At 48.4% G+C, this 27,606-nt stretch overlaps 1 protein-coding gene across 1 annotated transcript in view; it reads left to right on the forward strand.

The window, feature by feature from the left end:
- The window catches only part of LOC144156844 (uncharacterized), a 61,604-nt gene that overhangs the window by 5,364 nt on the left and 28,634 nt on the right, over positions 1 to 27,606 (forward strand). Inside the window, exons 3-4 of the mRNA XM_077688396.1 lie at positions 4,090 to 4,214; positions 18,852 to 18,999. Of these exons, the coding sequence (XP_077544522.1) occupies positions 4,090 to 4,214; positions 18,852 to 18,999 (273 nt within the window). The remainder of the gene's footprint in view (positions 1 to 4,089; positions 4,215 to 18,851; positions 19,000 to 27,606) is intronic.

Here is a 27,606-nt window from a genome sequence, read left to right on the forward strand (position 1 = left end):
TGCCGTTTCGGGAACGTCGAAGGGTGCTTTTTGAAGGTGGCGTGGTGATTATTTAAAGGATAAAAGTTTTGTACGCAAAACGGATAAGAAGCGACAAGACCTGTGCATACGCGTGCAAATTCCACACCCTTGTAAAATTGCGCTGTGTCCTTATAGAAAGAAGAATTTACACTACACACGACCCGTTCGCTATCGCCCATACATTAGAGAGTTATAGCAGATCGGAAAAACGGTTCCGGTACGGTACACGGTACCCGTTACCGGACCGTACCGGGAAGGCTCGTTTTAAGAGTTATAGCAGACCGTAACTACCGTCCATGCTACCGTGACTGGGAGCGACTTGTGTTGTACGTCGTATGGCAATTTTTCGTGAGTCTGTGGCGTTTCATGTGCTGAAGTATTAGTTTTCAGTTCTCAAAAGCGCTAAAAACAGTATTCGAAAAAAAAAAAAGCATCGAACGCCCCTACGGATATTTGAACTGCGACTGCGTGAACATGAAGCGGGCATTTTACCTCTACGACATTTCAATAGATGGCGCCAGCAGGTCAAGCTGGGCTCTCAGTACATACTTTTTTTTTATTGGGGCTCTCAGTACATACGGCTGGCTGTTTCTCGTTTTTCGTTGTATTTGAGAGTCCCTCGCCCTGACACCGCCTGTTCGTCACTCGTCGATTTGTAGACGGGCCCCATGTGGCTGTCAATACAAGTTATGTAGCAGTATCGCCTTTATTTAATCTAAAAGAAGCTATCGGACATGCGTCGCTCGACGACACAAGCCACGGCAGTTGGGCCGGGACTGTGTTTCGCTGGCTGCTTGAGCTGTCAGAATCGCGCGGATTTAACTTGTTGCAACCTCATTTTTCTTAGCGATCTCATATTTACAATCCGTTCGACTAGGCGTGAGCCAATCGTACGTCTCCCAAACTCTTCCAAACCGGCCGCCCGCTTTCGAACGACGGACCGTCTCGGTACCGTGCGGCCAAGTCGCTCCGGTATACGGTAAGGTTCTGCGCATGCGCGGTGGCGTCCAGACGGTAGACGTTACCGTACCGGAACCGTTTTTCCGATCTGCTATAACTCTCTATTACCGGACACGTATTTTACACCCGCAAGCGCCTGTGTGATCGTGTCCTTCCCGTACCTTTTCTAAAATAAATACCATTTTTGGACAGTCGTTGTTTATACTGAGGAGGAGGAATAAACATTTATTCAGCTGTATCGAGTTGCTAATTTTACGTACTATTTAAAATACGTTTCTATAGATGCGCAAGAGTATTTAGGGGGGATTTTTCGGTAAAATTAAGCAGTTGTGAGTTTGCGTCTGTCATGTGGCATTTCGTGTGTCATTTTCATATATATCATTTTCAAATCCGACATGAATCACTTTGTCCAGAACCGTGTCTCACTCAGCATAACCAAATGCCTAATATGGTCACGTCTTAACCTCTTCAGGTGGACCGAAGTTTAAAGAGAGAGGAAAAAACGCGTGATATAATGCACGTTGTTGCCCGCATATGTGAGGGGTGTGTGCCATGACTCGCTATTTTGTTTTTATTTTTTCCCACAATGCTTGCTTTCAATACAATTTTGAAAAAGGCGAGCCACAATTCCTGGACAATCCCGGACAAAAGGGGGGTTAATCAGTTTTGAAAATACGTACTGCTTTTTCACCGCTACAGAACACGACGCCTAGTGTAGTTTCGATTGTAAGTAATTATGATAACCATAGTTTGGCTTTTCGCGTTACATGCGTTCTCTTCTTGTTGCTCTTGCAACGTTGGCAGGACCCCCCCCCCCCCCTTTCCGAAAAAAAACTAAATGGCCAGAATTTTATTTTTTAACCAATCCTCAAGAATTAAATGCCAAGACAGATGCGATATTTAGTTTACAAAACAAAGTAGTTGCCGGGAACCCGTTGCGCTGATTCGCAACGAGAAATAAAAAGGAAATGTTCTCCTACTTCTGCAACAGCGCAACTTCATTTATTGCCATCTTTAGGGTTCGTAAGCGACCTTATACGCAAGAATGCAAACACATCTCGCTGTTGCAGGCACCTGTTAGATTTTAAAAGGAACGCAAATGGTCAACAGAGCAGCCGTAACAGAAAATTTGTGCTCACTGTGAGGTCCTAGAGGCTTGATTTGCACACTGTAAACCTGCTTGTCACTTTGCGAAAACCTAGCTAAACATGAGATGTTGCTTGTACTGCGTGCGTTGACAATTCGAATCGCAAGTTCACTTGCGACGAAAGCCGTAAATAAGTGATCCGAAACCGTTATTCATCAAACCTTCCTTCAGAGTCGTTAAAATTTCATTTAAAAGACCCGTTGGAGCGGTTACATTTATATCTCTGCGCTGATCAAAATTCAGTAACTTTATGTTGCCTTTTGAACACATAAAAAATATCGTAAGCTCTTAGAAAGAATTTCGGAGCAGTTAAGTAGTGTTACCATTTCAGGGCATCCCACAAATGCAAGAATGCGTCGTGCTACCAGTGAAAGCGATTGAGATAGCCGTTGTAAACTGAATTTCAGAGATCGAGGCTTCCTGATTTGTTTCTATTTATGCTTTTATTGAAGGCTCAAAGTCATAGTCTTGAAAGATCGAGCTTGCTACGAGCCACAGCGTACAAGTTCATTGCCACAATTACGGCCATTCTGAGATTCCCGATGAGTCGTCGCTTTTTTTTGGCGTAGTAATGAAAACTGACTGCCGCTTCCATGCTATACATTGAACGTTGAGGAACCGAACTACAGCATACCACTCTTGTTTGCACCTTTCGTGCGCACATACGGCGGGAAAAAGGCACGAAGCGCGCCCACAGTGCGCATTCTTACGGGCCGCTCAGCGGAGCATCCACACTAGCAGCGCGACGCTGTCGCCACCTACATGTCGAGCTCGCGGCGAATATGGCGGGAGCTTCGAAGCATTCGGGGATGCCGGCTGGCCCTGCCTGAGATAATTAGGCTCACCACCACGGAGGATATCTGCTGGGCGCTTTACTAAGCAGCACGGGTGTCGTTGTACATTGCAAATTTCGCCCACATTATTCCTTTCCCGCATGAACAACTTTGTTTGCCCTTGTGTAGCGTTTCAGTGAGCAGAGAAGCAGTCGAAGAGCTACCCGCATCGTGTACGGGGTCTCCGCGGCTACTCAGCACGCCTGTGGCTCGCGAGGCGTCTTTTCGAGTGCAGAAAACCCTCCGTGCGGTCCGCGCTGATGTCTGTGTAGACGATCAAGCTTCAACAGAAACAGTGTGCCAGCTGTGTATGCGCGCCATGTTTTTGTTTGGAGGAACTGCTTCACGCGGTTAACACCTCATTTTAACTGCAAATTTTAATGTAGTGAAATTTCAAGGTAACCTTGTAGATTGAGAATTTTCCCAACTTCGTTACATTGCAGCTTGACTCTATGACTACATTTGTTGGGTATCTTAAAGCACTGCACTTTCTAATCATGAGTTAATGGCACCATTTTTTTAACCTTTTAAATCTTGTGGAAGTGGCTGGCCTGAGAAGACAAAATACAGCTTTGTTAGATTTTAAAAACCTCGCCTTTGGTAACTCAGCTCCATTCCAGCCATGTAAAACGTTTTTTTTTTTACCAAGAAAACGCAAGAAATATTGGGAACTTTTGAATTTCGTGCTAAAGTGACGGAATATGGGCCAGCACAAAATACAGAGTAATCAATGTTAACTGCACATTACGGTTCAAGTGATACAATTTAAGAACTAGAGGACCCTCTGCAATCGCATGGTCATGTTTCTCGGCGATGGGATTGGTCGGTGGCCACCAATCGCACAAACAAAATATTCTTGGACGTCATAAAGCAGTCGCTAGAAAGTGGCTCAGGAGTCACCACTGCTTCATTTATTTTCCTTAGTACCTTGATTGTTTGTTTGAAGTCTGTCATAAAATTGTTCTCATCGTTATCACAGCTGTCGAATATTTCATAAACCAAACTTTCATTTTCTTGTTGCTACCAACAAGAACAGCAGTGCCCGTTTCTGTGCGGGTTCGCTGGGTCTTCCATAGGATAAGCATCTGCGTATGGAATGCTGAGTGTGCCCCCCCCCCCCTCCTGCAGGCCCAGTAGCCAGGATGATGTAGCCAGAAACAACCGTATTGGGTTTCTGGAGAACAGCATCCTGGTGACAAGGCGCTCCCGGCTGCCTGCTGGGCTCCCCACAGAGAAGGGGCCGGACAGTGATGGTGCGTCACGGACTCCCTTCCTTTATGCACTTGACAACAGGGGGCTGCCCATAAGTGTGCATTGTAAGTCTTGCACATTTTGAGTCATTCCAGGAATTCACCAAGTGTTCCAAATGGACTTATGCTTGATGGGTAAAAAAGAAAAGACAAGTTTGTTGATACTATCAGGCTTGCCTTGCGCTGCTGAGCATGAGGACGCAGATTCGATTCTCAGCCACGGCGGCCGCTTTTCTGATAGAGGCGAATAGCAAGAACTCCCAAGTGCACGAAATTTCGCGCACGCTAAAGATTCCCAGGTGGTCAAAATTAATCCGGAGCCTTCCACTACGGCGTGCCTCACCACCTTCTTGGCGTCGGTGCGCTAAACCCTAGAATCAATCATTGATCAGGCTCGCCTTTGGTAGACTCCTTGTAGAACAAAATTGAGGCAGATTATTGTTAAGCCAAGTTCAAACCTACTTACACGCGTTTTAACAAAAGGAAAGCTGTAGGAAATTGATTTGGTGCATGCGCTGTTATTAAGTTTATAAAGTTATCAAGTTAATTAGTAAGGGCAGCTAATAAGTATGGTGGCTACCCTTGAGTGGAAATAGAGGTAACTATGTTGGCATAAATGGTTCTGTTTTTGCGTCCAGTTTTAAAGGCCAAATGCACTCAAAACTTCGACCCCTTGAAAACACTATTTCCGTAGTCTGCCTAAAAAGAAAGCAAGATGCAAAATACAACAGCTGAAATAAGCACATAGATGCCGCAAGCGGTCAGCAAAAATCTGATTTTGAAACCGAAATTGAGGTGAGCACGGCCATTAAAATGACGCTGCAGCCGTCCAGTGAGCGGCCGGGTGGTCAGCAGTTCTGGAGCAAGCCTGCGGCCGTTGTATGGCACCACCGTCGCTTCAGTGAACAGCGCCGCCCGTGGCGAACCGCTCGTCAGTGGAATGCCGGTGGCGGTCAGCGCAGCGTTATTGTGCATGGCTTTCTTTCTTTCTGCTGCGGTGCGGCTTGCAAAGTGTACATAACCACAAGGACTTTTTTCAGATCGGTAAATCTTGAGCGTGGATGTGACCAGACGAGGCATGCCATGTGTGTGATTTACGCCCAAACTCAGTATTTAAAAATAGCAGACGACGCTCAATGCGCTAAGCTGGAAGTCAAGCTGGAAGTGAAAGTCCGTTCCTTCATGTAATTTTTTCATGCCTGCATGCAGTTTCGCGTATCGAGGAGTATATTGCAGCTAAAAGCTCCCACAAAGCCGGTGTGTGCAACCGATCCAGGAATGCTGCGCCGCTAGCCTTTGACAGTTAATGACAAAACGGCGTCGACGTCGTGCACAAGCGAAAGACAAAGTTGGGGGTGCCTTCTAAGATTTACCTCAAAACAGAAACAGACGACGCATCCGTAACTTCATTACCTACGGCTGAAACGTGTTTATTTCACAGAAATGTTCTTACTACAGTAATCGGGAATCGCTGATAGAATAAATACCGCATGATAGTAGAACGTTATTGCTTGTCGTGGAGAAGCATTGATTTATAAGAATTGCAATGGTTGCTGGCCAGTTGGTAAATGGTTTTTCAATAACCAATTCCTGCGTGGCTGAAGGACGCAAAGCAGGAGGGTGCACCGAAGCCGGTACTCAGCTTCACAACTGAATGCTGCGGTTACAAGCTGCCACATACGCTTGAAAAATCATGCACTCCTCCGTCTAACGACGATGATGGTTATCGCAAAGCTTTCTCGTATGGGTTTCCTTGGTTGCCTTCTGGAGTTAAACTTTGACTAGTTGAGCTTCGAATTTGACCAGCACGCAGTTTGGTCTTTTGATCACAGCGTCTTTGTTTGACCGTTTCCTATTCATTCGCACGAAGAAAGCTTTGCGTTCAACCATCGTAATAATCAGACGACGGGTTAGATGATTTTGCTGTTTAATTTTGAACTTCCATGCACCCCTCTCCAAATCTAAACTTTTTCCAACGTGTCGAAAATGTGTCTGTGCTGGAGGACTCGGATTGATGCACCCATATTTGAGGCAACCAATCACGCGTTTTTGGTGTCTTCACAAGGCATTACACGATTTTTTAAGGTACTCTGTAAAGAATACTTAAGCATTAAAAAACACCAGCTGACGTTAACACTGCCACATTTTTTAACTATCGGTGCCAGCCTTTATTCCACGCAGGTAGTAAAACGGGAAGGGGAGGAGGGATAGTTTGCTGTTGGGTGGTTGAATAACCTTTGCTCTTGAAAAAATGACCACCACAAACGTGGGACTTCCACTTCGGCTTTCAGGCTCCCATGCTGTACCAGTGTCGCTCACCAAAACCGAAGGCACAAAGCTCACTGTTTCAGAAAGTGTAAACTACCGCAACGTTTCTACGGCTACACGGTAATCCATATCGTACGCAAGTGCCTTTCTCTTCAAAGCACACATATCGAGGTATCCCAGCGCTAAGGCTGGCGCGGCAACCGTAGTCATTGAAACCAGTGAAGATAATTTACAGTGGTAGAAATGAATACTAATAATCCTAATAGTTTTATTCCTACTCAGATCACGTGGAGCCATGGGCGCAGACCGTTGCAAAAAGCGCTCATGTCAATGTAGCCCATTCCCAACCTTAGAAGCATCCAATAAGTTTGCGTAGCCATTAGTGCATTTAAGAAGAAATGAATACTAATATTAGTAGTTTTATTCGTACTCGAACGGGTGGAGCCAAGCGCAAATCGCTGCAAAAAGCGCTCATGCCATTGCAGCCGATACCCAACTTTAGAAGCGTCCGACAAGTTTACGTAATCGTTACTGCATCTAAGAACCCAACACATCTGTCTAGACTTCGTTTCATCTCACATGTCCGCTCACAAAACCACCAAAACATTCAAAGCATCGATGCAAACACAAAAAAAACGGGAGGCTGTGTAGTCCAATGCACCGGCTCATTCCACTGACGAGGGGAGCGCCGAGTGGTGGCGCCACCCGTCCAGCTGCCCGGTCCCTATACGCAAGCACGGGGCAGCACATGGGTGAAGCTTTCGCAGCAGAGCTCGGCCGGTTCTCCAGCTGCGCGGCTGGCCAGAGGAAGAAGCCCCCGTTGGCTGGAGCGTCACAGGCGCGTCATGGCTGTTTACGCGATTTGCCGGCAGCTGCAGCTTGGTCCGCGGCGGAACTTTTTAAACGCTTGTGACTGATTCACAAGGCGTTTCACGGGGCAACCACTCGTGTCCCAGCTGATTTGGTGGTACTTACGGCACATTAAAAATAAATTTGGTCGAGTTGAAATTTGAGTGCAGTTGGCCTTTACTCGCATGCTTTTTAAATTTTAGCTTCTTGGAGAAATTGTGCTGTAAGGGACAACACTGACAGTAAAGATCTGCAGCAATGCGTGCCGATGTGGAGCTAGTGTTCTCCCAAACAGGGTTATGTACTGCTAGTTTTTTGGCTTGTGTGAACAGCTTGAGAAGTGTAACTTCAGTGTGCAGCTGTAATAAGAAGCACCACACGCTCAACAATATGGCCCCATTTATAGCCCACCAGATATTGGTTCACACACCATCCGAAGCAGCTTGGCTTACCTGGGCCAAGCCTCCTCCCAACTACCATATTTACTTGATTCTGAGCAGCCCCCCCTTTTTTCCCTACAATCGCGATGTTCAAAGTGAAGGGGGTGCTTGCATTCGAAAAAGCTTCAATGACCTCCCCTTGCCACTATTTTTCGCAGTGCTATCTCTACGAGACGGGCACGAGGAGTAATGGTATATCTGGCAAACATTCAAAACTAAATAGGTAGAGACAGTGAACCCACTGCTTAAACGTGATGCTATCGTTACAACTTGTGTCCGTCACACAGCACGAGCCACTGCTGTCAGTATACCCGTCAAAAGGTTGGCTTCTGTTCAGTTGAAGTGGCTTGTGATCGAACACTTCTTAAATGACTTGGCCACAACGGGCTTCCTTGATTTACCAGTCCTGAACTGTCCGCGGTCAGTGCGAGGGCTGCATTCAGACCGGGATCCCCATAGGAATGCATGTGAAAATCGAGTGCCGGACCACGTTTGTGGCAGTCTGTGGACGATCCGGGAGTGATAATCGAGGAGGCCCAGTGTAACGTGGACCCACTTCGAGCCTGGCTGTGCACAAGGTGCTGGAGGTAGCGCATCTCCAACATCTTAAGCTCAACAGCAGAGGGAGCAAGCCCACTTGACGGCCTGAGCAACGCACGCCTCTTTGCAGAGGAGGGGGTGCCTAAAGTCGCATGCAAACTTCTCTTCCAAATTTTTTGCTGCAAGTAGGAGAGGGTGTCTAGAGTCAGGGAATGTTTACACTCTCGAAAATACAGTACAGTGTAGACTGCTTATAACGTATGTCGCGGGAGCAGCAAAAATCCGAACTATAGCCAAAAGGTTCCCGGCCGCGGCGGCCGCTTTTCTGGTGGAGGCGAAAAGTAAAAACACCCGTGTATACGAGATTTCGGCGCTTGTTAAAGATCCCCAGGTGGCCAAAATTAATCCGGAGCCCTCCACTACGGCGCGCCTCATCGCCTGTGTTGCGGCGGCTCGTTAAACCACTATAGGTGGTGTTGGTTAAATCCTACAATCAATCAATCACTATAACCAAAACATGTGCCAATCAAACCACATTGCAACCTACCTCTCAGTCAACCTTTATTTATCATCACTCAAACGCATGACAATTAAAAATAGGCACGGTCTTTATATCGTTCTTTTTTTCCCACATAAGCCACGGCTGCAGGGTCTTGCACATTGCAAATGCGGTCTTACAAGCGAGCACGGCTTTAACTTTTGTTGTATTTGTGGCTTCAAGGATCGTGGCTGCGTTTTTAGCATCTATGAACAGATGCCGCAGAACGTGATATGAACGCCAGCGGGATTTTTTTTTACCCCACCTTGTTTTTACGATGGTGAAGGCGGCTGCTTATCAGAACAGCGTACTGGTGGTGGAAATTTTCGGCTTCGCGCGGCTCGCTTGTTCGGAAAGGGAAAGAGCGGTGGCTTATCTGCACAACGTTCTAAAGCGTGAACCGCATGGAGCGATGTCTTCTCGCGAGAACTTGGAGAGCACGCCGCAGGCACGGCGACGCCAGCCCAGTTACAACTGGCGTGGGGTGCGGCGCGGTAAGAGGCGGCAACATGGCATCGGCTCTGGCCGTGAAGTGGTGCAGGCAGCTCCAGCGACCGCTTCTAACTGCTCGCTGAAATGCCGCACGAGGCGCAAGCGAGGATGCTTACGAAAGAAAAGAGCTGATAATATGGGCGAAAAGAGTAATATAAACTGCCATCCACGTTGCTTGTGAAAGCGCCCATCAAAAAATACCGTGGTGATAGGCCTAAACATTTCTGGCGTGGCCAGCCGGCTGGTCGGAGCGTTCCGGATCTCCAGCTATTAGGTGCGCGTCTCCCCAATTGTGCAAGTCGTCAGGCTCCTACCACTGCATGCGAAGAAGCCACCGCGGGCACAAAATCGTCGACACAAGCCTGAAAAAAAAAAAAAAAAAAACGCGCAACGCCGATGTGCACGAATCATGTACGAAAACGGGCCATGCGGTTCGCGCGCGGACGGGGACGGGGGTCGCTATCTCCCAAGGTGCGTCAAGCAAGGTCAGTTGTGGTTACCATGAACTAAAGGGTGCTTATTCTTTTGTGCGTCGAAGTTAGAGGAGAGCAAGGGATGCGCGGTGCGTCAGATGGCCGATTTCATCCCTTCTTTTTTTCTTTGCTACCCTAAAACGATGCCCCAGCTGCACCGGTCGATCAGCAGTCCCGTTAGAAAACTGCGTTATAAGCGGTAATGTGCTTCGGCCAGCCGCATTCTAAGCGGTATGCTTACGCATTGAGTTCTGTGGGAGGTGAACCGGTGGTCACAAAAATCCGCGTTATATCCGGTCCCGCACTATAAGCGGTGACGTTTTAAATAGTCTACACTGTATTATCCAGTTACGTTGCTCTCTTTTTGTGTTACATTGCCAGAGAAGGTTCTTAATAGGCAGGGACAGTTGATTAAAAACAAGTAGGGCCCTCTTTTTATTGCCTCATCGTCATTCAGAGCTGGCCAAGCTAGATATCAGTGTGTGCAGGGGAAACGATGTTGTTATTTTATGTGAGGTAAATTAGAGGGTAATTGTGCCAGTGAAAGTTTGGTAGGCTGGCACCGGGGTTAGGTTTTGTGGTTAAAGGAGTACTGACACGAAATTTCAAAGCTGTGATAACTATGTAAAACGCTTCCTTTTTATCAGGAGATATCTCCCAGCAAGTTTCAACAGCAACAGTTCAGCGAAACATATTTAAAATCCATTTTAATCATCGCCCGCACGAGAAAGCCCAGAGCGGGCCGACATGACATCATGTGCTACTTGCCCCAAACTGCCGACGTCGGGGCTCCCGTGACAAAGCCGACGCGATGGCCGTGGTTGGCGCGCGCTGCTCGGGCGTGTGTACACGTCATGGTTTTGGGACTGACGTCATGCTGCCCGGGCCTGTGGGGACGGCGAAGACCTCGGCCGGTCTGGGCGCGCGTGTGCGCTCGCTCGCGCGCGCTTCCAGAGAGGCAGCGATGCGGCACGAATGGTGACGTCATGTGATACATCCTGTTATGGCGGCCGCTCGGCGTTTTTCAGTCGAAACCGAAACTGACACGAATAAACGACGCCGTAAATGAATGTTTACGCTGCGCTCAACCGTCTAATCTGTCATTCTATGATTAGTGGGCTGGTAGGCACGCATAGCAGCGAAAAAAACGTAACACGAAAATTTCGTGTCAGTCCTCCTTTAAGTCATGTAGATGGCGTCCCTGACTTGTCATGCCTGGTCAGCGACAATTTGCATGCATGGGCGTCTTCAGGGGGGTCCAAAAGGGGCACTTGGGCCCCCCTCTCCCTCTCCCCCCCTTCCTACGCCCATGGTTACATGCTGCGTGTTTCTGGCGTTTGTTGCTGTGAGCTCTGTACCAGCCTAGTGGTGTTGTGCTACAGTGGTTCCCCTTTATCCCTTTGCACCGCTTTTCATTTGTTCCAGAGGAATCTGGACAACTCTAACAAATGGGACAAGAAAAGAGACCACAGTGCTGATGAGCAACTGGTGTTGATTCTGCAAGCTGCAAAATATACCAAAAAAGAGGCAGGAAGGGAGGAACCACGACAGGCAACAGTGAATATGAACTACACTGATAAAGGAATCACACAAGTTTCGTGATGGAAAGTTTCGTAAAATTAGTGGAGCATAGGTACTGGCCGTCCACTCTGAAAAGCAGCTGAATCCCCGCTGGATTTTCGTTGTACAGTAGAATCGCGATGGTGAGAATTTGTTGGGGCCACATGCTCTTTTGTCCTTTCCTTACTTCCATGTCAGTGAGGAATGCCACCTGAAACGCGTAAAACCTTGCTGTGTTTTTTTCACTCACGCTGCCAGCACTTACTGTGCATCGCAGGACATCGAGAAAAGTGCAGCATCTGTGCAGTGCGCAGTGCACCCTCTCCCCCTCCGAGGCGTGCCATGTCATTCACTCGTGTGAACCTGTCGTTCGCGCATTTGTATCAGTCATGGAGGCTCCAGAAATTATTCGCGTAAACCCAATGATAGTGTATTTTATATAGCGTAGTACCTCTAAAGTGTGTATCATCGCGAAATTCGGATCATCCGTTGTCGTATCTTAAAGATTCTACTGCACTCACGGGCAACAAAAATTGTTGCAAACATTCAAGTGTTGCTCAATGTTACCTTGCTGGTGTTGTTTTAAACGCATCTGCCTAATGCTGAGTATTGTGGGGTTACTGGGGGCTTCTTTCACGCATCGAATGCCAACATTGGCTTAAATGGTGTCGCTACAGTGATGAAACCCTGGTTAGTTAGCTACGGTAAACAACAGTACCCCCCCCCCCCCCCCCTTCTGAAATTCACCAAGCTTTCGCAACATCACATAGGGACGCCACGATGGGTTCGACTCACCGACAAAGTGACGACAGGCTCCAAAGGGCCAGTACGAACGAGGGGCCTTATCAGCCACGTTGTACTGGTTGCATCAACGGAGCAAAGTAATTACAATATACTAACTGCACCTCAGCGACTGGCTGCAGGAGCTATAAGGTGTATGGTGCGGGACAAACGCTCCGTCTTTGTGAGGGCTAGAGTCCTTGCACACAGAGAGGGGGGAAGGGGATCTATTTTTTTATCCCTACAGTATTTCCATTACATAATGTAATGCCACAGGAGTTGTTGGCACAATCGTAGGTGCGCATTTTCTAATTTTTCTCTAACATGGTGAAAGGAAAGTGGACAGACTGCTTAGCGAGCCGCTGTTTAAGCTTGAAAAAATAAAATAGGAATGGATAAACACTGGTACGTTCGTTATTTGGATAAACGCGATGGGCTTACTCAGTATATTTCTTAGTTAGAAGCATGTAGATATTACTTGGTCAATAATGTGAATGATACGCTAGGATATTTTTTCTTTGTTTTGGGAATGTGAACATTTAATTATTTTTACTTTCTCTGGAACCTTGTCAGGTTTAGTTCAAATTGTCTCTAGTTTCCTCTAAGTTTCTTTTCCTCTTAATTTCTTCCTATGCCAGGGTTTTTGTTTGTTTCTCTATAGTCTCATTAGGTGTAGAATAAAGTTGAACCTGCTATTTTAGGTGCAAGACAGACCATTTTACCTAGCTCTGGTCTTCTCTTGGTTGTTTCTCATGGCTGTAATGGTGCTATTTTTCACTTCTCGGAGGTATAGGAAAGGATCGCTTATCTATAGTTTTTTTGTTTATTGCTCTGTAAGCTGTGATGCTTTAATTCCGGGAATGCAAAATTTTTGACTTGTCAAAACGTTTGTCGGCTCAGTATTGATTGAATGTTGAGTAAATGCCATTTAAATTTTTTCCTGTTTTTAGTGCTTACTAGAAATGAAAAATTGCAAGTAACTGGCGTTTGCCTCTATAAATATGCTCCCAAACACACTTAATTAGACTGCTCCGAAATTCCCTTTTTGGTGCTCGAAAGCTGCTCCAAAACAGCACTATTTCTGCTCCCTGAGTTCCTCCAAAAAACTCAAGCTCGCTTCCACCCCTGCAACATGCTACTTGCCGTCGTCCCCACACTCGCCACGGAGATGTGCTCCTTGCTGAAGTTGCTGGCCATTTCACATTTGTCGTTAACCCACGGCGCATCGTCTTCCGTGGCCTAAAGGCACTCCAAAAACTTTTTTCCTACACCGGGAAACTTCCCTTTGGGCCCACGAAACAGACGGTGATCCCTGTTCATCGTCGACACCTCTTGCTTTCGCTAGTAGTGTTCACGCACTGGGTCAGCTGCCACCCAGCCGCGCAGGTTCCATGTGCATCAATGCATGCTGCACCACTTTTAGTTTAAAACTGCCTCTGTAGCTTATGTACGGGCCCAGAGTACACCGCGCAACAGGAGCACAAAGAAAAGTTCGGAACACAGCTCAACAACACCACGGAGGGTAATGGAGAAGTCGCGGAATAGCACAGAACAGGGAAGGAGTGCGGAGTACGTTTGGTGCTTTTTTTGCACGCCAGCAGAACAGCTACGGCATATAGTTTCTTAGTAAGTGTACTAGACAGGAAACTGCGCTTGGTAATCCATGTCGTCGTGGGGGTTTTATTTATTTACAGATACCTCAAAGACCCCAATGGCTGGGACTTTACATGAGGGGTGGTAAAGCACGAAAATTACACAACAACCGAACAACAAACAAGAGAAAAAAATACAACCGAACAAGCATATCACGAATATAGAGGGTTTCAAGCACGCTATTTTCATAAAAAGCATACAATGCTAACCACCAAAGTAGATAACACCACTAAAGATAATCGCATACATGACACAAAAATAATCAGTGCAAAAGTTTTTTTACGGCAGCTTTGAACTGTGCCGGGTTTGTTTGTGTGACGACACTTTCGTGAAGGCCGTTCCATTTGATGGCTGTCAAAAGGGAAATTAATTTAGATAGGCGGTCGTGCGTGCGTGAGGTGGGTATCCTGCTTTTGAGTGGTTGAGGTGATTGGATGGGTGGTGAGCAGTTTTTATGAAGAGGCTTTCGCATGATAACGAGTTGAAGAATTTGTAGACTTTATAGGAAGACACCCCCCCCCCCCCCCCCCCCCCCCGTTTGGCTTGTGCTTGACATGACAATTGGGTTCTTAAGCGCTTTTGGGGATTTGCTGTCTTCACTATGCATTAACACGTCTACGAGGAAGCCGAAATCCTTCCTGTTCTGTGGTAGCCTTGTTCGGTGAAACAGCAGGCAGTCCGTGATCGCACCGGACGTTGGTCATGCCACAGTCGAAGGACGTATGACTAAGCGGGTAATATGCCACCGCGAAATTTGTAGCCGACGAAAAAAAGAAACAAAACGTACTTCAACGAAGACAAGATACGACAGGTACGGGCGCATGAATCCGTCCTATCTTGTCATCGTCCACGGCTTTTAACGCCACGCTTTTTTTTTCTTGTTACATAGCTGACGGTCGGTGCACCGGTTCACCACGAAGGTGACGTTTTCATAGGCGCGCTCAAAATACTTTCCAAACTCTTCAAACAACTTATTATTTGAAAGAATGGTAAAGTTGTTAAAAGAAGAGTCTCTAATGAGTTTCCTCCCCAAATATTAAAGGGACACTGAAGTGAATTTGTCAAGCTCCCGTTTTTGCTTGCAGTGTGTAGACTGGCTCAAATTAGCACACTTTTCATCGTTCATCCGGTTGACAAATCGGTAATTATTTTACAAAGCGCGAAAGAAGAAAAACTACCATGCGCGGTTTGCGGCGGCCGCACCAACTAAACGCTGTGACGTCGCGAGGAGGGGGCACCGTGATTGCACGATGCTCAAAGTTAGCCATCAAACAAAAAAGTTTCGGTTTCGGTTTCGGTTCTGTAAAGCAAAATGCTTGACATCCGATGGCGTCGTTGGATGGGCATTCTCAATATCCCAGTGTTCGTCGTACCACGCTTCTGCCATGATGTCGGCTGTAAAATGCATAAGATCAGCCTCCCGGGGCGTCTTGGAATCGTAGCATTCACTAGCCGAGGCCTACGCAGTGCATGAACGCCCTCCGCGTCCCCGCAGACGCTCAAATGCCATGCGTTTTTCCCCCATATTTGGAGCTTGCCTCACTCATGCCTGTATCGTAAAAAGCGTGTTCGCACCAGGCCAAGGGTCTGTTCATTCTGGCCTGTGCCCACTGCCCGCATGTAGTCGGTGCTTATGGCAACAGCACGCCAACGAGAACTCGCTAGCGCGCCAGTGTCAGCCTGCGCGCGTTCTGTGAACTAGTTCATGGAGCAGTGAACGTTGCGACCCAGAAAAACGTGAACTCAGTATCGAAAACATCAGCGGAAAACGAAAAAGTTAACTTATAAAAAAAAATGTACCCGCGGGGATTCGAACTCCTCACTTGCAAAACACTGGCGATGCGTGACTCAGCGCTCGAAACCACTAGGCCACGGTCGGGGGTTTCGACATTGCAAATAAGGTGTAAATAATGTAGAACCAGTTTACACTTTTATTTAGTTTTAGCATTTCAAGTAGCTTAGGTGACTATTTGTTGTACTGCGCTTGTGCAGTAAGCGTCCCCCAAGTTTCCACTCTATCTCACGTCTAGCAATTGCATTTCTTAGACGGAAAGCGTTCGCAAATGCGTAGTCGTGCTGCTGACCGCTGTGCTTGTTCGCCCAGCGCAAAAACGTGCTTCCCGCACCCTAGTTTTATGCTGTACGGTAAAAATATCAGTTGATTTTATTTCCTTAGTTCCTATATTGACTTCGCTGACTCTTCTCCCCCCTTCAAGAGGCCTTATATTTTCCTACTGGCGTAACGTCAGCGAAGCGTCCCATGTGCACTTGTGCAGCGCTTGTGTGGAGCGAACCGGATTCGGAGCTTAATTGATACAGTGTACAAACTAGCAAAGTAAAGAAAGGCACATTCTTCCATTCACAAACGTGTCCTGGGGTCGAATTCTCTAAAAAACGGGCGTCGCTTTGAAACGACGGGGTAGCGCCATGCAAATGCATGTGTTCTGGGGTTGGGGCCGTCGCTTTGGGGCGACCCGCAGGGGCAATCACCGCAGAAAAGCGCTGTGGCAAGGGCGCGAAGCGACAAGTGAAGCGACGGGGGGGCAGTGGGTGTCGCTTCGCGCCCTTGCCACGGCGCTTTTCTGCGGTGATTGCCCCTGCGGGTCGCCCCAAAGCGACGGCCCCAACCCCAGAACACATGCATTTGCATGGCGCTACCCCGTCGTTTCAAAACGACGCCTCGTCGTTTTAGAGAATTCGGCCCCCGGCTTCGTTTCAACCGAGCGAACGAATTGCGACGACCCGTCGGCGGCCGGCGGACGAAACGCTCGGCCGACTGACTCGATCGGTAGGTCGGCTGGTCGGCGAACCGTGCAGTAGCGCAGCCAATTGCCAGATCATCTCCTGCTGACGTCACACGAAAACGCCGTAGAAAATGGGCGAGCGTAAAGAGAGGAGGACAGCATTTTCGAATTGATTTTTCTACTAAATAAATTCACGCAAACGCGCTCAGAATGGTCGAAACAGGGCCTAGAGACTCCGGACTACAATTTGCGCTCGTAATCCCGCAATGTTTACAAATCACTTCAGTGTCCCTTTAACATTGTTCGTAACTACCACCTTGGCCTGCAAAATAGCAGGCACAAACGTTCCGGCAAAAATACGCTTTACTTCCTTTTTTATTAGTTTTAAAACAGCCAGTTTTATTTTGCAATTGCATAATTGCACACTATTTTTCGCGTTTTTGTGGAACTTTGTTTCAATTTGCGGTCACTAAAACGTTTCAATCCAAGCCAGTGATGAAATTTAGGCGAGCGCATGATTTAATGGCGGTTAATGGAGGAAGAAAAAGTTAGGAGATGGCATGACGTCACGCAGCTAGCCTTCGCAAGCCCACCTCCGTTGAAGCCGCTCTCTCCGCCGTTTCCCTTTCTCAAGCCGCCGGAGTCGGCCCAGCACGTGACCTCCATGGTCGGCTGGGCCGGCGGCGGTCTCTGACTCCTTCGCATCTCTCGTGTTTGGTTGGCGGTAGCTTTCCACCGTCTTTCCTGTATTCGTCTGCTCGGCGATCTCATGCCCGCGTCTGTTCGGGCGGGAGTGCCGCGTACGTGCGAAAGACCAAAGCCGTGGGAAAAAAAAAAAACATCATATAACAGGCTTCGCGACAACGTGCCGCAGAGTAGTTTCGAGCAGACGAAATTGAAGAGCGTGCAGCGGCCCATAAACCCTACCGCGCGCTCTCACACGGCGGCGCGGTGGGGTCACGTGGTGCAGTGACGCCCTGGGCCGACGTCGATTTTACTTTTTATGTATAGGCTTCACGTTTCTCCGGTGGAGCCGTATCCTAACTTTTTCTTCCTCCATGTGGCGGTCCATGACGACACAGACGGACTTCATGTGAGCCGCATAGATGCCAGCGCCAGATTCCTCTCTAGTGTATATTGTAAGAAACTCTATGAACTACGGAGCAGGGAAAGAGCGCGGAGTATGCTTAGTGCTTTGGTCGCACGCTTGTTTTGTGGTCAGCAGGTGGTGCTCTTTTGGTCAATTTTTGGTCAATTTTAGCAGTTGTCGTTGCTATAAATGGACCTTTTTTCAGTAGAGTAGCCCGCTTGCGGCAGCCGCCCGAACCATATTTGGGGTTGGGAAGATTATAGAAGAACACGCCCCCTTTTTTTCTGCGTGCCTTGCGCCGTTGCGGAAGCTGTCCCAGGTGCCATGCTTGTTTTTTGTGGCAGAAAACATTTTCGATGACAGCGGTAGGCCTACCTGTCGGCTGCTTCCAGGGCTTAGGAAACGGAGTAGCACTCTACTTGAAAGGGTGCGGCCACTGGGTGCGGCCAAAGGGTGCGGCCAACGAGTAGCACTCGTTCACAACTGGCTAATTGAACAGGGCGTTGTTTTACTTACATTTTGCCCCCGAATAATGGCGGATGAATCGCTGTAAACAAGAGGAGCTCATGCGCAGAGCGCTACTGGAAAAAGGTCCATTGATATTACGGCTCCAATACTTGCTCCTGGGCCTGGATATTTGGATGGCCGGAAGAAAAAAAAAGGCCAGGTTTTGTGAAAAAAGCGATATAAAAAAGCGTTTTTTGGCGAAATTTTAGGATTCTAAGACCCGCGTCTTCCCCAAGGCACTGAAAAGTGTCAAAAGGCAAAAGTGATGGCTAAATTACATTTTCGAACACGGGGGTAAGTGGCCGTGCTTCTTTGGAGCACCATGTAGTGCCTGAGCTTGTGCAAAAGAAAGCAGCAAGTGTAACTCGCGCAGTTTTTTACGCTGACATAAATCCTTGAGGAACGAGTTCACCTTCACTGATGCTCTCATTTTGGCTTCCACAATGTCGCGGGTTCCATTCCCGGCCACGGCGGGAATTCCCGTGAGTCTTAACTTGAAACCTGCATGCAATAAAAAATTGCGAACTTTTGTCAACTTCGTTACATCCAGGCAGGAGCGGATGCATTGTGACAGTGTTGAAACTTACTTCTCAGTGCGATGCACCCGTCCCTCTTACTAGACCAGAATAGTTCAACTTGGCTGTTGGTGAGAAGAGCCGCAGTGTGCTGTCAATCGGCTGAGGCCGTGCCGTCTTATCTGTCCCAGACGAGACGGGCGCCGGTGCTGTGGAGTGCGCTGGTAATCCAGTGGCCGCACCTTTTCAAGTGTTCATGGAGCTGACCGTGACCGGTGCAGTCTTCCGTGAACCTCGCTCCCCAATGGGCCCACCCATGGAGGAAGGGGACGAGAACAGGTAATCTGCCGCACACGTAGCTGTGTCTGCTCAGACCAAGGGACTGCCTCATAGGAATAACACTGTATCCAGAGTTCAAAATTTTGGGAGTCTAACATGCCAAAGGTACACCTGGGGTTATGAGGTGCGCCAAAGTGGAGTGCATTGGATTATTTTTGACCACCTGGGGATCTTTAAAGGGACCCTGCAACACTCTTTGAGCAATGCAAGTAAAACTTCGCGACGCTTAGATTACGCTACCGGAAATAGCTGAGCCAAATATTACACGTGCACGGGAAGAGGTTACCGCAAAAATCTCTGTGAAAGACGCAGAAAAACCAACCGCGCTCATTATGCACCCCTGGTATGCCCTAAACGACGTCACTGAGCCCATGGTTTGCCAGTCGGCTGTCACATTTTCTGTGACGATCCGCTGTCGTCGGCGCTGCGTGCGAACCTCTTCTATGCCTGAACGTGTAGGCACAGTTTTGCCGTTTGTTTTGTGTTTTGAGTGCACGCGGATTTTTAGTGATGAGCTCCATACTTCCCTTTCAACCAGACTACTCGACAACAGACGTTTATTGCTTCAAAAACGCCCTACCAGCCCGAGCGCGCGCTTGCGAGCAGGCACCCATGCCTGCTTTTTTGTGACACCAGACCGGAAATAGACCCTTCCAAGTTGCGGAGAAGAGGAGAAAACTCGCCGGCCTGTGACATATCGAAGGCCGCGGAAAAGAACGCCGCGAGCCCCCGTAGGGAGCAACTCCCGTAGGGAGCATATACAGGAACTCTAGTCGCTTTGTCCGCCGTCGAGTTGAGAGGGAACGATTATACGCGATTTCTCATAGCTCGTAGTTTCGGTGATAGTGAACGGATATTCATAATTCTTGCGGGAGGAGATTGCTGGGACAATAAACTTTACCCCAAAATACATTCCTAGTAGTCGATGGTAAGTGCTGCAGGGCCCCTTTAAGGGCGGACACTGGTCTTAAAACAACTTCTTCTAATTTGCAAGTAAACTCTGAAACTTGATAGTCTTGCTGCTTTTTCCCACTGATTTCCAATATGCCACTTTTTTTTTCAGTTGGGAAATTAGTTCCAAAGGTAATTGGAGATAATTAGTCATTTTTGGTCAAACAGACAAAACAGTGTTGGTCATAAAACTGTAATCCTTATATGTTCAACACTCTGAATATGAACCCTGGTGAATGCAAAAATCGAAGCAGTATTTTGAAGCATCACTTGGAAATAATTTCACAGCTCATTAAACTTCAGTGTTTGAAATGGGCCCTCAAAATGGTTCCTTAACACCAGTGCCACCCAAGTTTAATGAGCTGTACAATTAGTTCCAAGCGGTGCATCAAAAAACTGATTATCTTATTGCACTCATCAGGGTTCACAGTATTGGAAAGTATAAGGATTACAGTTTTATGAACAACACTGTTTTGTCTGTTGTTTGACCGAAAAAAGCCATTTATCTCTAATTATCTTGGTAACTAATTGACTTACTCAAAAAAATGGCATATTCGAAATGAGTGGGAAAAAAGCAGCAAGTCTGGCAAGTTTCACAGAGTTTACCTGCAAATTGGAAGAAGTTGTTTCATAACCAGTGTCCGCCCTTAAAGGGACAGACAACCGGTTTTTGTCGCGTATATTTTCTCTAGCTCATATGAAAGCCAGCGTATTATATAGCCTGGTAACGCCAAGAAATTTCTAAACAAATTGGGGGAAATAATTTTAATTTGGCAGCAAACTTCCTGAAATCGGAAGGGTGGCGGTTCGTAGTGTCGAAACTTGACACTACAATATGTGTCCCTGTCACGTGACCTGCAAAGCTAGCAGTTGGGTCCTTGGGGCCGAAAAACAGTCAAGAAAAGCGTTTTCTTAAAAATGGCTTTTTTAGCCTCCACGGCCATTTTTCTATCAGTCTGGAACAGTCTGTAAATTTCCTCATGAAAAGGCACCATATTTTGTTGTTATTATATTGTAGCACCACCATCATCATCTTCTTAAGCGCCACCATCATCATCAGCAGATTGGCCAGCTGGCACGAAGCGTAGGCCCAGGTGACTTAGAAGTACGCTCATCCTTGGTGGCTGGTAATACACTGACCTCAGCACCCGTGTCTACAAGGAAGCGCAAACCAGAAATGCGATCCGTGACCAGGAAAAGGCGGCCGGGTTGTAAGGCGAGGTCGCATGCCACCATCAGTGATCTCGCGTCGCGTTTCCCGACCAGCTGCATGGGGAAGTGCAGTGACGGGCGCGGTGCTGGAAAGTGCGATGGTACCAGCAGATAGACGAGCTTCGAGGGCTGCGCGAGCAAGAACCTCCCGGGGAAGACGAACGACGGCTAGGACAATGGGAGGAGCCGCATCGGCGATCAGAGGATGTCCTAAGCGCTTCAATGGAAGCGGCGAGTTGATCGATCCGAGCCTCTAAGCAGAACACGGCCGATGACTCTGCTGTCGAAGCGAGGGTAGCGACTGAGGGAGAAGTCGCGTCGAGAACTCTATCGGCAAGCTCGGCGGCGCGGTCGAGGGTCAAGTCCCCTGCAGCAGCTAAAACGATGCGAGTGGACTGTGGCAAGCGCTGCAGAAAGAGCACCGTTCGAGTCCACGTTGCTCACGCCCGCGAGCTGTCGCATGGTGTTGAGCAGCTGGGAAGGGCGGCGATCTCCAAGCTTTTCGTGGGTGAGCAGGTGCCGGAGGCACGCGCTCTCGGACGCCGTGGTTCGGTCCAAAATACTCTGCTTGAGCCGCTTGTACGTAGCATCGTTCAAAGGTGCACCGATGACGTCTGCCACCTCATCAGCCACCGCAGGAGGCAGGTTGCAAAGCAAGTGGCGAAACCGAGTAGTCTCCGAGGTTACTCGCGGTGCAGATCGAAGACGGCTTCGACCTTGGTGAACCAAACGTGTGGGTTCTTGCGCACGAAGGTGGGCAAACGGAGCTGTATGACTGCGACGTCCGGCGGCCGCGACGAAGCGTCAGGCAAAAGAGGGCCCGAGGGCGCGAGGTTGCGGGGGTCGGTCATGTCTTAGTCCGGATTCATCACGTCCGGGTCACCAAATTGTAGGCGGCCGATGAGGCGGTGCGGCCGAGCCCACGTTTATTGTGGCTGCGTTGGCTGTGCCATGAACACGACGAGGCGCGTAGAACGCGGGTGCCGTTCCCGAGGTGTGCCGGGTGCAGATTGTGTTCCGTGCCAGCTGGTCAATCTGCTGATGGTGATGGTATGGTGGCGCTTAAGAAGATGATGGTGGTGGCGCTAAAATATTATAATCGCATTTTAAAGGGACCCTGCAACACTCTTCGTGCAGTGCAACTATACCTGCGCGACGTTTAGATTACACTGCCAGGAACACCCGAGCCAAATATTACACGTGCACGTGAAGCGGTAAGCGCGCAAATCGCCGTGAAAGACGCGGAAAAACCAACCGCGCTCTCTTCAATTCTCCTCATTATGCACGGCGACGTCAATCGGGGTCATGGCTGTTCTGGCTGTACTATTGGCTGTCGCTGGTCAACTTCGCGGCTAAATTCTGGCATTTCCTGTGACGATCCGCCGTCATCGGCGCTGTGTATGAACCTGTCCACATGCTTTTGGCGTTTCTTTTGTTTTGAGTGCGCGCGGAGTTTGAGTGACGAACTAAATATTCCACTTTCAACGAGCCCACTCGACAACAAACGTTTATTGCTTCAAAAACGCCCTACCAGCCTGAGCGCTTGCTTGCGAGCAGGCCGCCATGCCTGCTTTTTTTGTGGCACCAGACCAGAAATAGACCCGTGTACGTTGCGGGGAAAAGGACAGAACTCACCGGCCTGTGACATATCGAAGGCCGCCGAAAAGAACGCCGCGCGCCGCCCCCATCTCCGGCAGAGAGCGCGCAGCTTTCGTCGCGTTGTCCGCGGTTGAGTTGAGGGGGAACATTTATGCGCGATTTTGCATCGCGCGTAGTCTCGGGGATAGCGAACGGATTTTCATAATTCTTGCGGGAGGAGATTTCTGGGACAATAGACTTTACCCCAAAATACATTCCGAGTAGTCGATGGTAAGTGTTGCAGGGTCCCTTTAAAGTGCACTCTACAGCTAAGTTAGCGCAGGATTCGATGGTGAAACGGCACTTTTCTTGCAATGCGAAGCTAGCATTTCGCCCTCAGATATCTCGGCACACAGAGCAGGTACAACTGTAATTCGTTTTGCTTCTGATGCCGAAATGTGTGGGGAATACAATGTTGGAAACAAATTTTTCAAATGGAGGCTTTGGAAAATTATTATTGCGTTAAATTGGCACCACCTGCGAGCCATTTCTGGCAGAGCGCGGGAGAAGCGAAGTTTACCATGTTGTAAAACGACCAAAAATAGCAGAATCAAAAAAAGTTCTTCCTATGTTGTGATCAAATGTAGCGCAGCAGAAACACACGGGACGGAAAGAATACACACAGACGAGCGCTCACTTCCAACTGATTCTTTATTCACATGACGGCAAATATATATGCTTAGCCTTAGAAAGGACAATAAAAACAGAAAAAAACAAACAAAACAGAAAAAAATAAACATTAAAAAAAATTCAGAGCCCTTCCACCCTGTGAAGAGGGATGGCCAGCAAAGCTGCGGTGCCGAGCCTCCACGTGAGGTTTGACTGGGTCGTAGTCCAAGGGGTGCACGAAGCAAAACACGTTTGTTTGTAATTTGCGGTTGAGCATTGTTCCTGGTTATTAACTGAAAGTCCAGTCCTGTCCAGTTACTGCTCCTCGCGCATGCTCAGCACGCCTCTTCACGAGCCACGTGAAACGGTTATCAAGCGACTCCGACGCATCGTCAGACTTGGCTACTGCGCTATTGAGGCGCACACCTGGGCAGCGCCGGCGCCAGTGCGTCTGCCGCGGCTATGACGCCACACAATCCAACACAATCCACTTTAATCCAATCAAATCCAAGCCAAGCCAAGCAAGTCAAGCCAAGCCAAGTCAAGCCAAGCCAATCTAATCGAATTCAATTCAATCCAATGCCAGTCGCGCTCGCGCAGAACGGCCCTTCACGGCACACGCGAAACTGCTCAACCTCGGCCAGTGTAGCTTACGCTACAAAACACACAGGAATCGTGGGTAGAAATTTATTACAGTGTGGGTATGGTAATCACGGCGCATGCTCTATGAAGGCCCTAGGACCTTTTTATTTTGTGTGATTTTTTTCGTGTCACGGGGGTGCGGCGCGCAGTTTTTCGATTCCGGGGATTTAAGTGGGCTCCGCAACATGGCGTAACGCTCGCTAGCGATTCCTGTCTACATCGCTGTGGGACCGGAGATGGTTCAAGTATAGTGCCTAGAATATATATTCTAGGCACTATAGTTCAAGAACGGCACCACCTCATGTAGTGTATCACTGCGCCAAAGCGCCGGACCCGTGACGTCAGTGCGCGCGCGTTTTGAAAGGGATTTGCTATGAATGCGTGATATCGTCTGCCTTGCCTCACGCAGTTTGTTTGTCGTCACTGGAGTCGTTTATAAGCATATTAAGTCCAAAGAATCACGGGAACGGCTCACGCCATGTTCAAAATATTCCCAGTAACGCCCTACTTGCGCCGCGCGGAGAAACATCCGGCTACGGTGATAAGGCACAGCGGCAACTTCCGGTGCCGTTCTTAAGTTGTCACCGAGTATAGGCACTATAGTTCAAGAACGGCACCACCTCATGTAGTGTATCACTCCGCCAAAGCGCCGGACCCGTGACGTCAGTGCGCGCGCGTTTTGAAAGGGGTTTGCTATGAATGCGTGATATCGACTGCCTTGTCTCACGAAGTTTGTTTGTCGTCACTGGAGTCGTTTATAAGCATATTAAGTCCAAAAAATCACGGAAACGGCTCACGCCATGTTCAAAATATTCCCAGTAACGCCCTACTTGCGCCGGGCGGAGAAACATCCGGCTACGGTGATAAGGCACAGCGGCAACTTCCGGTGCCGTTCTTAAAGGGGGCCTGAGATGGATTTCAAAGTGTTTTTGTTTGTGTCAGAAATCTACTCTATAATTCTTGTAGAAACAAGTCCAAAAATAGTAAGCATATTCGCTCACGCTAACAAAAGTTGTCACCCCGACGAGACAGAACTATTTGTTGGCTCGGCGGCTTGCGATGACGACATAGTCCGACCTCGTCCGAGGCGAAGCACTCATTTCGTGGTTGGCCGCCGGAATGTCCGCGATTTTTGACGGCGGCGGTTTGGTTTAGAGCGCCGTCGTTACCATGGTTACTTCAGCGAGTGGGTCGCACATGAGACGACGACGTCCTTTTTTTTTTTTTAAGCTACGTTTTCAGTCTTTACGGACTTTGAGCAGGAGATACTGGTGATTGCGGAAGTCGACCTTGCATGCGCGAGAGTTTCCGTGAACGGTAACTTATTTTTACCGTCGCTACATAGCTATACAGAGGCTAGAATTTCTACCGACTGTAGTAGCTAGCCACCTGCGCCGGCGAAATGTACGCTCGCGTTTTGATTAGATTACCGGAAAGTTCCGAGTGAACGCCCTCCCCCGAAACATCGCCCACCCCCTTTTACGGGTGAAATATTCAATTTACTGAAAGACGCGCGCCCACCCCATAAAATCCATGGCTTTAGCGCCGATGAGTGAACAAAACAAACCCGAATCATCTCTTCATGTGTAGATGCGGTCACTTATTCGTCCTTTCCGCGCTTGACGCGAAATTTCGCCCATCTCGTATTTGTCACTTGATATCACTGTACTTAAATTTGGGTGGGCGTTCTTGATTGATTGTAGTGTTTAACGCGCCGACGCAACGCAGGCGATGAGGCGCGCCGTAGTGGAGGGGTCCGGAATAATTTCGACCACCTGGGGATCTTTATCGTGCGCCGAAATCTCAGATGCCTTTATGCCTTCATGCCTTTATGCCTTCAGATGCCTTTATGAACTAGCAGAGCTCTTTTATGCTTTCAAAATCGTCTTGGGCAAGGTAATATAGGTAACTGCGGAATCGTTACAATATATCTTATTCATTTTATATCGAAATATTTAGCGGTGGCGTGAATTCTGGTTAATGCAATACTTGGTCCTAATTCTTCCCACTAGATGGCGCGTCAACGTCATGTTTTCGATTTTTTAAGCTCTACAGTAGAAGTATACGGCTCTTTTAAAAAAAAATTATTGTATTGTGAGAGTTCAATCTAAGACGTCTAAGATTCAAGCCATTTCAAGCGTAAGCGAACAGTTCTGGGCAACAAACGTTTGTGTCATTTGCTTTGCGACAAATTCGCCAGTTGTCGCTACTTGGCAGAGCCGGTAAGCCGGAATGCAGAAACCGCAGAGTGCAATCCTTTCGTTTTCAGCGGCAAACGGCTCCTCTTGCTTCATTTAACACGGTAAACGGTAAAGCGCACTAAGGACACTAGGCAACAGGTTCATTCAGAAGGCCGGTGCAGCAAACCACACTTTCCTGCGATCATGGCTTGATGGGAAGCAATGAAATGAAACGCTTTGGCAGTTGTCGTTACGGGATGAGCATGCTCCTGCCGTTGTCGCGACCGCCGCAGAGAATCAGCTGCGACAGCGTTTGGGCTTGAACTGATTTATTCAGCCCGCGTGAGCACACTTGAGCGTGCGCCTCGTGATCACGAGCAGTGCCCGGCGTCGTCCAAGCGCTGCGTGCGGAGCTCCTCCTTCGTCGTCGGCGCGGCGCTCCCTTGGCGCGCCGTTCGTTACCACCTCTGGAACAACGTCGAGGCTACGCTCGAAACACAGATGGTGCAAAGAATACTTTCGGGTACAGCGTCCAAGAAAGCAAATGCAAAGAAAACTGATGATACTCTAACACCAGACACGGAGCGCTGAGCGATCACGCTGGCTGCAAGCGTCGTTGCTCCTGCGCTCACTGTATCCTTCCGCCGAGAACGGAGGAGCGTCAAGCCCGGTTTGGCCCGGTGTGTAAGTGTTTTACACTCCGGTATAAAACAAATATGTGTGACTGTGTAAAAGCACCCACACAAAAGATGTTTTTTGTAGCTTTCTGATGTTTTTACGCTCGTAAAAAATTGATTAAATCAAGAGCGCACAAACACGTCACGATTAGTTCAAGAAATAGCCGTTGCGCTCCGATACCATCGACCCCCCAAAAACCCCCATCTCAGGGGCCCTTTAAGTTGTCACCAAGAATAGCCATTTACAGCTTTGCTGTAAAATACTGACAAAGAAAGAGCAAGTACACCCAACACGCGCCAGACATTTTGACAATCACAGTGGCCTGTCGCGTATGGCATCACATTGCAGGAAATGTAATTCACGGTCAGATAACGCGACCGACGGTTTGCTAACACAGTCGTTCCTTTCACGCGGCATCTGAGCTGCCTCACTGATTAAGCGCGCTTGCTTGTCCTTAATTATCTCGACTACTGTGGTGCCAAGGAACTGCGCAGTGCACCCCTACACGTGCTGACATGCTGTGCCAAAAAACCTTCCTTGCCATTGCGCACATTATAGGCATGCTCGCGTAGACGCTCATTGAGGCATCTGCCCGTCTGTCCCACGTAGATCGCGCCGCACAACAAAGGAATTCTATATACTACATTTTGAACACATTCTACGAACTGTGTTCTGTGTTCGACAGTGCATTGGACCT

Source organism: Haemaphysalis longicornis, unplaced genomic scaffold (genome assembly GCF_048455015.1).
Source record: "Haemaphysalis longicornis isolate Haplotype H1 unplaced genomic scaffold, Haemaphysalis longicornis Haplotype H1 scaffold_1, whole genome shotgun sequence".
Lineage (NCBI taxonomy): Eukaryota > Metazoa > Arthropoda > Arachnida > Ixodida > Ixodidae > Haemaphysalis > Haemaphysalis longicornis.